Genomic DNA, 14632 nt, shown 5'->3' with positions numbered 1-14632 from the left:
CGTCCGCATATAATCCGATTTTATGGGTGGTATTGCCAACTAATAGGCCTGAATATGTGGGTGTGACTGAATTGCTTCTGCGAGGGGCTCCATCACTAGGGTGAAATGAGTGGGGATAGGGGACAACCTTGTCGTATAATGTTAGTAATGTTAAAAGGGTTTGAAGTGATACCAGAAGTCCAGACCCTGGCAGACGGTTGCGAGTAAAGGACGAGAATGGTTTTAAGTATGTTTCCCGCAAATCCGAATGATTGGAGCACCGCTGTAAGATATGACCAGTGTATGCCTTCTCTGCATCCAGCGAGAGGAGCAGAGAAGGCATTTTGTGGTGTTCCGCCCATTGTATGAGGTCAAGGAACCATCGGGTTTGACATTTAGGTATGAACCCTACTTGATCAGGAGAGACTAGTGAGAAGATGAACATGGATAAGCGAGTGGCTATAATTTTTGCTTATAGTTTTGTGTCTGTGTTTAATAAAGAAATTGGACAATAATTAGCAGGGTCATGTGAGGCTTTTGCAGGTTTTGGAATAGTGACTATTAAAGCCTCAAGGGATTCTTTCGGTACGTCTCCCATTGACATGAAGTGATTAAAGAAACTACAAATGTGGGGAGTAAGCAGGGTGGGGAAAGATTTCAAATACTCATTGCAAAAGCCATCAGGTACTGGGGCTTTATGAAGAGGGAGGGAATGGATTGCTTTTACTTTTTCTGCATCAGAAAAGGGTTGATTAAGTTCTTCCAGTAGGGATGGAGAAAGAGAGGGAAGCCGGAGGGATTGTAGGAAAGCCTGCATTTGAATGGGATCTGGAGTAATGTCTGCTGCGGGGGGGGCTAGATTGTATGGTTTATCATAGAACTCTCTGAAGCAATTGGCAATATCTTTGGGGTTACGAACACTTTGGCCTGGTGTGTTTTGCATGGAAGGGATTTTAGATAGTGTTGCTTTACGTTGGACTTGTTTTGCTAAGAGTTCTCCCAGTCTGTTTCCATGTGCATACCAATTAAGATGTAGTTTTTTAATTTGATGATCAAAGGAGGCGTGAAGGTATGAATGTAGCTCTTCTCTAAGTGTGCGTAGAAGTGTCGTAGTGGCTTCATTAGGATTTGCCTTATTGGCAGATTCTGCTTTGCGGATCTGATCCAGGAATAAATTTAATTTCTGTGTGCTCGGTCTCTCCCCACATGGGCATCCAGCCTGATAAAGATACCCCTGACATAAGATTTATGAGCGTTCTAGAGAAGTGGGGTAATTTGTCACAGAATCTGTATTTAGGCTAAAGTAGGTTTCAATTTAATTCTTAATCTGTTCCCAGTATACAGGGTGTGTTAGCATAGAGGTATTCATTCTCCAGGCCAGATGGTTACCTGGGCATTGTCTGACCACGTGATTAAACCAATGGTTGCCTGAGATATAGCTTGTAACATAATCTTATGTACCAGGAAGAGATCAATTCTGAAATAAGACTTTTGGACTGCAGAGTAAAAAGTGTAGTCTCCCTCTGCGCCATGGAGACACAGCCATGGATAAAATAGGTCTTCTGCGTGTATGAATGAGGGAAGAGCTGAGGGTCTGGATCTATGTGTGCTGGAAGAGTCTAAGACTCCATCAGGAATATCATTAAAGTCTCCTCATAAAATCACTTGATCTTTTGGATATTGCAGAAGTTTATTCTTTACCAGCTGGTACAAGGATTTATGATGAGTATTAGGAGCATATATGTTAGCTATTGTGAGGGGCATATTGTCTAGCAATGCAGACAGCATAATAAATCTGCCCAAGGGATCTACTTCTACATTTTGAAGTTGAAAAGATATGAAGTTATGTATAGCTATCATAACTCCTCTGATCTTTTTGGTGGCATTGGCGAAAAACTAATGGGGGAATCCGCTGTGATGACAGGGGGGGGGCTTTCCCTTGTGCAAAATGTGTCTCTTGCACACACTGAATGTCAGTTTTTTGAGTCAATGCTTCTTGCCATAATCTCAGTCTTTCAAAGGGACTATTAAGTCCTTTGGTGTTAATGGTAGTTATGCAAAGTGTCATGGTGATCTATGTTTGGCAGCAGCAGGCAAAGCAAGAGAGAGACCACTATAAGCAAAATATTACAATGCAAATGTTATGATCAAACAAGTAAGGAAGATACCCGGGTAGGTGCAGGTGGTTTACAAACAGGAAAATAAAATAAGCTGTTTGACAGATGAAATCAGTACTAACAAGCACAGAAAAAGGAGAAGCAGTGTGCGTGGCACACGTGAACCCTGGGGCTTGTGAACAATAAATGGTAACAACAGGCTACACTGCCAGGGCATATGATAACAGGTGATGCTGATGCATCCATAGCGGCCTAAGGTGAGAACGTTACATAGGCACTTGAGTTATGTTGCTATTCAGATTATTTATGTGAATTGAGCTCTCAGGCATTATTGCTCTTATTAGGCGGGTCATACCTAGGGGTGCTAGGCGTTGCTGAGGTTGCTGTCATCCCCCAGTTATTTAGTTGTTTCTGTCCATCTTTAGGGGAGGTAAATGCTGTATGTTGATTTTGATAAGAAACTAGTAACTTGGTCGGAAAATCCCAGCGATAAACAATATTGCATTCCCGCAATATTGTGGTGATCGGAGCGAATTCTTTGCACCTTTGAGCTGTGGCTGTGGACAAATCTTGATATAGGGTCACTCCTGCATATGGTGGGGAAAGTGATTTTATGGATCTAGAAGCTCTCATTAGATGATCCTTGATGTGATAGAAATTAACGCGGACTAGGACATCCCTAGGGATTGCGTCTGGGAGATGCGCTGGCTTAGGTATCCTATGGGCTCTATCCAGAAATAGATCACGAGGGGTGAGGTCTGGGATGAGCTTAATGAATAGTTGCTGTAAGTAAGTGAATAGATCACTATTTTTGACAGCTACAGGAATCCCTCTTAATTTAATGTTGCTGTGGAGGGAGCGGTCTTCCAAGTCCGCAACTTTGAGTTGGAGTATACGGATCGCCTCTGCCTGCTCATCATATGCATCTGTGGGGTCATCGTGCGTTTAGATTCTAGGTGTTCCGTGTGCTCTTCAATGTTATTTAATCTGCTAGACAATCGGGAAATAGAGGAGCACAGCTCATGTTGGAAGCCAGCCTGGAGAGTAAGGAGCATAGCTTTAAGAATGTTTTCTGAAGCAGGTGCATCTGAGGTGGGGAGTGCTGCAAGTGATTCAGTGCTCTATTCAGCCAAAAGATTATGACTATGTGTTGTGGCAGCCCCATGTAGTTTTTTGGCAGATGGAGGTTTAAGAGTGCGAGTGTGCAGGGGACACAGCTGCTCTCTTACTTTTGTCAGCCTGTAGGGAAGAAGCGGTGATTTGAGCTTCCTCCTCCATGTTAGAGAGTGCCTGCTGTGCTGAGTCACCCTCTGTATGTAGCGAAGCGGGACGGCCACCATTTCCATCGGCGCCATCTTGGCTCTGTCTGGGAGCCGGCTGCATGAAGTAGTCCATCAGTCAGCAGGGTTCCTGAGCTCCTTTTTTCTTGAGGGACACAACCCGCTGTGTGCCCGGGGATTGTGCCTCCCTCATGGAGGTGAAAGTGAGAATCCACGATGCTGTGAGCTGCTGTGTACACCCTGATCAGTGCAGAGGTGCAGAGCTAGGCAGCCATTCCTCTCAGAAGCAAGGACATGCCCCCCTCCCATATTACCTGTTATTTTGTACAATGTCTTTTGCTACAAATAAATTTATATTGGAATAAAAAAAAGAATCTGTGCACCGCATCCTATGCAATTTTCAATTTCTGATGTCAGGTGCAACCTGTACAGTGCAACAGAGTATTTCTTTTTTGGATGTTTGATTATCATAAATGTTCATTTTGTAATGACTTTGGTGCTAAACAAACCAAATGTTCATTTTAACTTAAAGAAACTAATGTTATGTACTAACACGTAAGTTCCTAACCCCAGGAACTACTAAACAACTTGTTCACTCCCTTATTATCTCACGTCTGGACTACTGCAACTCCCTACTCACCAGCCTACCCCAACACAGGCTATCCCTGCTTCAGTCTATCTTGAACTCAGCGGCCAGACTCATCCACCTTACCAACCGCTCCGCTTCTGCCACCCCCCTCTGTCATTCCCTCCACTGGCTCCCGATTGCCCAACGCATTAAATTCAAACTACTAACATTGACATACAAAGCCATTCATAATGCTGCCCCAAACTACCTCACCGACCTGATACCCAAATACCACCCAACCCGTACTCTTCGCTCCTCAAAATACTGCTTACTCTCTAGTTCCCTGGTCTCCTCCTCCCACGCTCGACTGCAGGACTTCCCCCATCCTCTGGAACTCACTACCCCAATCCATCAGACTGTCACCTACCCTCCTCACCTTTAGGCGCACCCTGAAAACCCGTCTCTTCAGGGAAGCCTACCCCACCCTCACCTAACAGCCGATCTCCTCCTCTCCTCCTACCACTCCATTCCCCACAGCCACTTCCTCCTGTACCACTATCCCCTCCCTCCTAGATTGTAAGCTCAAAAGAGCAGGACCCTCGAACCTCTCGTGTATTGTCCTGTTACTGTTTTGTCTCATGTACTGTCCCCCACTATAATGTACAGCGCTGAGCAAACCTTTTGGCGCTATATAAATACTGTATAATAATAATAATGATGTTGTCCTTAATGTAAGAATTACTGGGAGCTGTTAACCAAATTTATATAAAATATAAAAATGTTAAATATTTTTTAATTTAAGGTAAGTTAACTGTTTTACATTTTTCGTCATAGGGTGCTTTTTAGTTTCAAAATAAGTTATTGGAAGCCTTTTACATTGTGCTGGTAGAAATAGCCATTCACTAATGGTGTCGTATGGAGCTTCATGAACAATGACAGCAGTAACATGCCCATTCAGCTGTAAATTCCTACTAATTTAACTGCTATTGTTAAACTGAAGATATGGATGCCAGTACAGTAACAGGCTTATACTGCAAAGAGGTTCATGTGATTCATGTTCAGAAAGTGCCAATATGTCAGTGCATGTTGGGCTAACAAATAGGAAAATTAAGGTTTTAAAAAGTACTCAATTACAATATATATATATATATATATATTTATATATATATATATATATATATATATATATATATTTATTTATTGTTCGATTATAGTTTACCATACCAAGACATATCTTGGTACATGCTATGCACTGATTCAGAAGAGTAAATCATTATATCAATTAGTTGTTTTGACTAAGGTTAATTTTGTTTGTTTTCTTATCAAAGATCCAATTAAGAGAAGTTCTTTCTGTTTATCAATAGGTGTGATTGAATATTAGTCTACTAGCTCGCAAAAGGGCTTTGAAAGTAGGATTTTCATATTCGATATACATATTGTGCTAGCTATTAGATATGTACAAAGTGTTGTACAGGAAGATCTTAGTATAGCAATCAAGACTAAAGTGATCAAGGATTCCCATACGATCATGCAAAACATTTGCAAGCTGATTCCAGTAGCCTTGGATCACAGAACAAATCCATAATAGACTTTTAGAAAGTGACTGTTGGGGCCTGTTGACACTTTGGACATAAGAGGCTATGGTGTGGCTTATATTTCATTAGCAGCACTAGATTTAGGTAGGCTCCATGAAGAATATATAGCTGAGTACGCATATTTAAGTCCTTAAAGAATAAAAGCCTAAGTTCTGAAAGGGCTTCATCCCAACTATCATCATCAAGTGGGCCAACATCTAACTCCCAAGTCAACTTTTGTGGTAAATGCAAAACAAGGAGCTTTTAATATAGACTTTAGATAGGGGTGAACTCAATGGAACCCCATGGATGGGGATATCTGAAAATGTATCCATATTAGTGTGAAACAGAGTTTGGACAGTATGTTGGAGCTGAAGATTGTAGTTGTTTAAAGTTCCACACTTTAGAGGACTCTGAAAGCAGGTTTATTGTCAGAGATGTAGGGAAATTACCACCACAGTCTGTAGAGATTAAAGTATAGCTAAAGGCAAAACTTTTTTTTTCATTTTGGATAGAGTGGAGAGGGATTAGAGCCCATTTCAGTCTTTATTGCAGTCTGCACCTCTGATAGGGAGATTCACCCTCTCTATTTGCCCTGTTTACTATTATCATTGAAAGTGAAAAAAAATACAAAATGTTGGGTTGTCCCCAGAAAAAAAATAGAGGGGAAATCTTCCAATGGGCACACTAGTTCTGGTGACCTGGGAGTCCCCAAGGAATTCCCTTAATTTGCTGGGATTTCCTCTTATTTCCTGTTTGGCTATGGGACAGGAAGTGAAGGGAAATCTCTGAAATGAGACACAGAAGGCCAAAAAATAAAAAATCTGACAGAGGTTATATCCCTCACTTGCTCTATCTAAAATGAAAAAAAAATGTCTTGCTTCTAGATCTTCTTTAAGTACAAAGTGTCTGGGAACTTTTCCACTTCTGATAATCTGGTTAGGGTCATGAATTCACTTATCAATGTGTGGGAAATTTGGGATAATTGGAAAGTTGTGTTATATCCAAATGTAATTTTGGCATAGATCAGTTTAACTTATGCCTCTCCTTGCCCCACGCAAATGGTTTGAGTAGTGATTCCATGATTTTAAAGTATTTAAGGGATGTGTATACAGGTTAGTTCCAAAGGATGTACAACATTTTAGGCAGGAGAATAGTTTTTATTGGATTTGATTGACCAATGACCCTCAGGGGTAGTTTCCACCATACCTTTATTTTTTATTTGATGAATGTTAACAGGGGCTCCATATTAAGGAATTGGTAGTCTGCTACGCTCTTTGACATTATTATCCCCAAGTACTTAATAGTATTCATTCAAAACGCTGGTAAGTGGACCTGCTCTTAAGTAAATTGGAGAGAGGTCGAGTGATACATTTTGGGAATCAAATTGATTAATTACAAATATGGAGAATCAATCATGTGATCAATTATAGGCAGTTCCAAGTGTAGGGAGGGGCCCTGATCTGATCTGGTATAGGTGCAAATTGTCTGTGTAGCCCCACAGTGACATTGTGTACACCCCAACTCAGGTCTTGTATATCTGGAAGATTAAACCTATAGCTTGACCTCCAGGGCAAACAGCAGGTAAGAAAGATGAAAGCCCTGGTGTGTACCTCTAGGTAGGTAAGAGAAAAGGGTTTATGGTCCACCCGTTGAAACTAATGTGAGCCACCTATCCAAAATATATGATTCAAAGCAGGGGCAGACTGACAACTCATGGGGCCACCAGGCAATAGGGTTATCATGGGGCCCCTGTGTCCTTGCCCAAACTCAAAAAAGCCTATGAAAAAGGTACCAGGGGCATCTCATGGGGCCCCCTACTTACCCCGGGCCCTAGGGCAGTGCCCAAGTTTCCAAATGGTCAGTCCGCCCCTGCTTTAAAGCCATTTGAGACAGTTAGAGCTAGCCCAAATCTTTGCAGGTCTGCCAGAGAAAGTTTTGCTCTGCTCAATCAAATGCCTTGGCTGTGTCTAGGCAAACCACTACTTACTTAACCACTTGCCATCTGGCCGCTGTATATAAATGGCAGGATGGTGGCAGTGCAGGGGTGGGTTGCCGTTCATAAAAGGCACCCGCCATTATGGACTGTGCACGCTCCCTGGGAGGCGCAGCATCGCGATCTGGTGCCCGCTGTGTCCGGAGGACACAGTGGAACACCGATCGTCATACGGGACCTCTGTGCGAGGTTCCGATCATGTGATCACTGATTGGCCAATCAGTGATCACATGCAGAGTAGTAAGCAAGATGTCACTTCTGACATCATTGCTTACTACGTGTGAAATCAGAGGTGACAGAGGTCACATGGTACAACAGCCTTGTACCATGTGACAAGCTGTGACCAATCACAGCTCACACAGTAGTTCTCAATGGTTGCAACAATGCAACCAGAGAGAAGGAGAAATGATTGCTTTTACAGCCTTTATGGGTGTAAAAGCAATCAATGTAAAAAAAAAAAAAAAATCTTCATCACCCCCTACAAGTAGTACTCTGTCACCATGGTGACACTGTACTGCTAGGGTGAAAGTATGTAGAAAAAACCCCATAAATAATAATATAAAAAAAGTAAAAAAAAAAAATTAAAAATGATAAGTTTTGGTTATAAACTAATTTGGGTTATTTTTTTTGATTAAAAAGATAACTGAATAAATTTTGGCCAAGATTTATGATGAAATATTATTTATTTGCAAAATTTTATAAGAAAAACACTTTTTTTCAAAATTGTTGGGACTTTTTCATTTATATAGCAAATAAAAAAAAATCCCAGTGGTGAATAAACACCACCAAAATAAATCTTTATCTGTCTCAAAAAAAATGCTAAAAAATTCATATGGGTACAGTGTTGCATGACTGCGCAATTGTCATTCAAAGTGTGATAGTGCTGAAAGCTGAAAATTGGCCTGGACAGGAAGGGGGTAAAAGTGTCTGGCCTGGAAGTGGTTAATTGTGTGTGGATTACCTGTCCATAAATAAGTGATGGGTATTTAGCATGGTATTCTTGGTAATGTAATTATTTTATTGCATTTGTTACTATGTTTGCTGTTGTTTAAAATATTGGTAGTAATAGCTTCAGGAGTAGATGACGTAAACTATATTTATGGATTCGATTGTTATTGCTGACAATGAAGCTAAAAAAAAAAATCAACCTTAAACACATGAATTTTCTGTGTTAATTTACATATTATTTTTAATACCATATGCATCCCCTTTTTAAAAAAAAAAGTATATCAAGGGCCTATAGAGAGAATGACCATGATTGTACATTGGAATGAAGATACAGGCCAGTAAGCTTCAATTATTCATTAATTAGCCAGATATGTGTTAAATGTGTAATATATTAACAGTTATACTGGCTAATACAACTTTGCAAACAACCATTTCATTTGTGTGACTGACATCAGAACTGAATCCTTACACATTTGTTATTGTTTCAGATGGGGAAGAAACGAAAATTTAGTTCTCTGGAAATATCCCTAATTGTTTTGTTCATTTTGGTCACAATAATAGCGATAGCCCTTATTGTACTGTTTGCTACAAAAACACCTGGACTCAAGGAAGGTAAGACTTTCTTCAAAAGAATGTTCATATTGTATGTAAGATAATATGTATTATGCAAAGTAACCTTTATTTAAAACAGGTATTTCTCAGTTTGCTGTACATAATTGCCCATAACAAGTGACCCCCAAACTGCAGCCCTTCACGTACCATTAACTGACCCTTGGGGCACTATTCCTCCCACAAATACCAGTAATGAGGCACTATTACTCTCACGGATACTAACAATAGGGTATTTTTCCTGTCATTGCCCTCAACAGTGAGACATTATTCCTCCTCCCACTAATCACAGGAACTAAATCTTGTTTAGAAAGTTTGACGTCCTCTTATGTTATTGAAGAGAAGAAAGGGTTTTATTGAATACAGCCTAGGTGAATATGGAAAAGTTATGTTCAGTCTGAATACCTAATCATGTGCAAAGGCAATTAAAAAAAATTAAAAACAGGATTTTTAATTGTACAAGATTGGATGATTGAAGCAATTGCAATTTCCTCTTCACTAATCTAAGCAGACATTCCTTTTAAATAATCAAAATTCTAATTGTTAATAATTCATTCCCATTTACTTTTTTATGTATTTAAATTTTTACATATTTACTGCATTGTAATTTCATGATTAGCATTTAAAAGTTTAAAAAGCAGACACTCCTATTGTTTGAGTAGCTCTATGATCTGGTTGAAGAAGACTGCAACTAACTCTTATTAAAGTAAACTTGTCATAAACACATTCATTTTGAAACGTAATAATAATCGTTTCTCTTCATTTTGGTTAAGATCAAATGTAGTATATCTTCTTATCAGTTTTCAGGGACAGAACACAATTTCCCTTCACTAATTTGGGGAATTGGGTAATAATTCCAAATGTAATAAGGTGGGTATGCTGGGAGGGCTATTTTCCTTTTGGATTGAGGGCCAGTTCATACTGCATGCATTTCAGTGTGCTTTTTTCTGCATCCAGAATGCACAGAAAGTAGGTTATATGGCTGTCAATGTCATAGTTCACATCAGTGCTTGCAGTTCCAGTGCATTGCAGAAAAAAAAATAGAACAGGCTGCATTTTTCCTGCACAGAACTGTACTGAAACGCAGTAAAACACATAACAAATTAACCGGAACACACCAAAAACATAGTGGAACACACATGTCCCTATTTTAACCACTTGCCCCCCAGGCACTTATACCCCCTTATTTACCAGGCCAATTTTCAGCTTTCAGCGCTGACGCACTTTGATTGACAATTGCGCGGTCATGCAACATTGTACCCATATGAAATTTTGATCATTTTTTTTCTCACAAATAGAGCTTTCTTTTGGTGGTATTTAATCGCCGCTGGGCGCTTTACTTTTTGCGCTATAAATAAAAAAAGTGCAAAAAATTTGGGGAAAAAAAAAACGTTTCTTTGTTTCTATTATAAAATTTTTCAAACAGGTATTTTTTCTCCTTCACTGATGTACGTTGATGAGGCAGCACTGATGGGCACTGATAGGCGGCACTGATGGGCACTGATAGGCAGCACTAAAGGGCACTGATAGGCAGCACTAATGAGGTGTCACGGATAGGCGGCACTAATATGCAGCACTGATAGGCGGCACTGATAGGGGACACTGATGATGGGTACTGATAGACGGCACTGACTGGCATCACTGCTGGGCACTGACTGGCGGCACTGACTGGCACAACCCCTGGGCACTGACTGGTGGCACTTACTGGCAGCACTGCTGGGCTGATCTGGTGGATGGCACTGGTGGGCAGCCCTGGTGGGTGGGCACAGGTGGGTGGCACTGGTGGGCACAGGTGGGTGGCACTGGTGGGCACAGGTGGGTGGGCACAGGTGGGTGGCACTGCTGGGCACAGGTAGGTGGCACTTCTGGGCACAGGTGTGTGACACTGCAGAGTGGCACAGGTGGGTGCACTGCTGGGCACAGGTGGGTGATCTGCTGGGCACAGGTGGGCGGAGCTAGTGGGCGCACTGCTGGGCACAGCTGGGCACCGATCATCAGGGCACTGATCATCAGTGCCCTGATGATCGGTGCCGATCCCCGCTCTGACAACTGCCGGTTCTCGGCAATACTTTCCTCACGATCTGACAGCGTGAGGAAAGTGCAGCCGAGAACCGGCACTTGCATTTCCCTCTGATCAGCGTGTCATTGGACACCGCTGATCACGTGGTAAAAGGCCGCTGTGATCGGCCTTTTACCACATCACGTGATCAGCTGTGTCCGTAGGACACAGCGATCACGGAGATCGCCGGGTGCGCGCCCACTGGGGCGCGCAGGAGAGCACGTTCTGGGAGGCCGTCATATGACGTCCACCCAGAACTGGCCGGCTGCAGTGCAGCCGTCATTCGGCTATCTGCGGTCGGCAACTAGTTAATTGAATTAAAATAGAGGGGAAAAAATTAACCGGAAAGCATCAAAAACGTACGAGAACACGCTAAAAATACATCAAAAAACGCATGCAGAAATGCATACGGAATGCATCTGGACTGTGTATCTATAGTGTGAACCGGCCATGAATCTGGCCTGGTTTACTAGGCTTGTCCCTGGTTGAAGACTCTCCCTAATGCCTTTCTGATAGGGATGGTGCTGCATTTGTCTAGCCAGGGATTGGTCTGTGAGAAGCCTGTGCTACATGTGCTCCTGCAGGGGCAGTTCAATGGTTCCAAAGAAAAATTGAATAATTCACTACATTTTTTGTATGGCACGTTGATCACAGCACCCCTTGCATTTTTTTTCACACCTGCCTCCTGGGATGGGTCTTTTTGGCTGGGACTAGAGGAATTTTTTTACTGGTCAGGCCAGCCACTGTCTTGCAATTTGGCACCCAAGCACTTACCCTTTTTATTTTTGCACCTTTTGCACAGCACTATGCACCATAATTCACCTCCAATTAGTAAGGTGTAGGTCCCCAGACTTGCCCTGAAAGTCTTGGGGGGGGGGTAGGGCACGTGGCCTTTTGGTTAGATTCTCCCCTCCAGTGGGGTCTCCCTGCAAAAATAAAAAAAAATCCCAAGCACCACAGAGTGTGTATATTCCCTCTTAGTAAATCTTGGCTGTGTGTCCCCGTAGAGCTTGGGTCTTATCTTCCCAACATGTCTGAAAGAACCTTTATTCATTCCTATGGATGGAACAATATATTAAGAATCTTAAAGTATATGTGAACACTCACCTTGAAAAACAACCTTTTCAGTTTAAAATAGAAAGGCAAGTAAAACATATATGTATGTATGTATAAAAAAAATATTTTTTACAATTTTATTTTATAAATGACCACATAATATCTGTTCTCTGCTCCATAAAAGGTGGGGGTGGAGACTGTAGGGCAGTGTGTCAGCAGGAGCCAAAGAAAGAGCAAGACACCAATCTTCCCAGTGAAGAGCTGTGTGGGGGGAAGGGCATGTCACAAACTGACCATGCTGAGATGTGCCCATATGCCTAGTGTGGTCAGTTTGAAATAGGAAAGCAGTGAGAATGGCAGGATTACAGATATTTCACACAAAGGAAGCAATAGAAAGAAAACGGGATATTTTTAACACAAGTACATGGTACAACAGACACATATCAGGAATGTAAAATGTTGGGATGACAAACACTTTAACAGTGGACAGCCTCTCCACAGGAATTAATATAGATTCTTCCATGCACAAAGAGCACATTTGGGAGACAAAGCAGAGCAAGAGGAGAAGAACCAAAAAGACGACTATTAACTGTGTCATAAGAACAGTAAATAACATGACTGCTCTGCACTATATTCCAAGATGCCTTATTTTTTTTGTAGCATAAAACAGATTGAAATACTCTCTACATTTCAGACAGCTATACAGTTGTGTTATCTCTTTTACTATTAAAGCCAAATGGATGTGGTAGTACATGCTGGAATGTGTTATTTTTTTGAGTCTGAACTATGCACAATTCTTATTTTGTCCTAACTTTCTGTGAGTGTGATGTTAGAATATGTCCTGTGGGTATGCAGCATATGATCACATATAGAGTGTCAAAAGTAATGAGAAGCTTTCCCTTACTTTCCATCATAGAATGAAATTATGGATGCAACATTTGTCTTTATTATTCTTCAATTTCATGGAATGATACATCATTCTCGTTTAAAAAGTGGATATATTAAAGATCTAACTTTAAAAGAAACATATGGAATTTTTAAAAATGTATACTTACCTAGGTGTCCCCTGACAGCTTTAAGGGTGACGACTGAGCGATCAGACACCAATGATTGCTCAGTTCTCCATGCCGCTCTGAGTAGAGAGAGGAGACTGTCACCTCTCTCTGCTCTACCCCTTCCCCAGCTCACTGGATCGCTGGACTGTGGAAGGGTCAGGAGTGACTGGCTGAGGTTCTCAGCAGATCACTGAGAGGCTGAGTCAGGTGTTGGTCCATGGATCTGGGTGGATCCAGACTTTAAAGCAATGTCAGCCAACAGCCGACTGTAGCCCACTTTTATTATCAAACCCACTCTTTCACTTAGCAAAGGTTGTGGGTCTCTTATTTACCTACAGGTTTAGTACAATATCCTGTTCAGGGAGGGCCATTTCTCATAACCCCCCTCCCCATCAAAAAAGAACTACAGCTGTATAGTATTTGCATGACGGGAGTGCAAAGCCACCCAATCACAATATTGTAGTGTTGTGGATTGATATCGATAAAGATATTGTAAAGTATCGTAATTATAGGACTGCACAGCAGCAATTAAGATTTCCATATTAAAATATTATATGCTTACCTCCAACTTAAGGGAATATCATAAAACTGCAATACTATTATTAAGAACAATAGCATATGTGAGGAAGGCCAAATATAATATGAAAAGTCCATTACATTCCTGAACTCCTATGAGAGAACAAACAGGCTATTAAATGCCATAAAAAAATGTATAGCAATGGAGAAAACAAGTCCAGAAAGCATTTCTTGTATAATGTATTTGTGCTGACACAGTGGAGTCTGGCTAATTGCAAACAAACTAAAATGCCAGATACCTCATACCTCATTCCCACGAGATGGTTGAAAGTGGTATTTAAGGAGTGTGCTGTAACTTAACTGTGGTGCCATAGATTAGTTGCATTTCCGGGTGTGAAAATATCTAGGGCTCCCTACATAAAGTGACACCTCTAGTACAAACAAGACTGTTGCTAAAGATACAGCTAAACCTGAAGTAAAACATTAAAGGAGAAGTACAGCTAAATCTCTTTTGGTTGTACTTCTCCTGTGGATCACAGAAGTGCAGTTCACTCTGCAGTCTTGTAACCAGGGGTGGACTGACAACTCATGGGGCCCCTGGGCAATAGGGGATCATGAGGCCCCTGTGTCCTTGCCCAAACTCAAAAAAGCCTATGAAAAAGGTATCAGGCAGTGCCCAAGTTTCTAAATGGTCAGTCCGCCCCTGTTTGTGACCCATTTTCAGCTGACAGCGGGCTGAAGTCTCTTAGCCTGTCTAGGCTGGGGAAAGATCCCAACTTTAAAGTTAAAGTCTAGGGCGGCACCTGGCTCAGCCTCTCAGCAATCTGCTGAGAGCCTGAGCCAACCTCTTCCTTCTGATCAGGTGTCAAGTTCTT

The 14632-nt window shown here is 41.5% G+C and overlaps 1 protein-coding gene across 1 annotated transcript in view; it reads left to right on the top strand.

The window, feature by feature from the left end:
- The first annotated feature begins 8950 nt into the window (after positions 1-8950).
- Positions 8951-14632, top strand: part of SI (sucrase-isomaltase) — a 302245-nt gene continuing 296563 nt past the window's right edge. Inside the window, exon 1 of the mRNA XM_089675454.1 lies at positions 8951-9074. Coding sequence (XP_089531580.1) covers positions 8951-9074 — 124 coding nt within the window. The remainder of the gene's footprint in view (positions 9075-14632) is intronic.

Source organism: Staurois parvus, unplaced genomic scaffold (genome assembly GCF_062004578.1).
Source record: "Staurois parvus isolate SC_StPar_1 unplaced genomic scaffold, SC_StPar_1.0 ptg000155l, whole genome shotgun sequence".
NCBI classification, from domain to species: Eukaryota; Metazoa; Chordata; class Amphibia; order Anura; family Ranidae; genus Staurois; species Staurois parvus.
The sequence above is the reverse complement of the archived record's forward strand: the minus strand, read 5'-3'. Positions and strand labels throughout refer to the sequence as shown.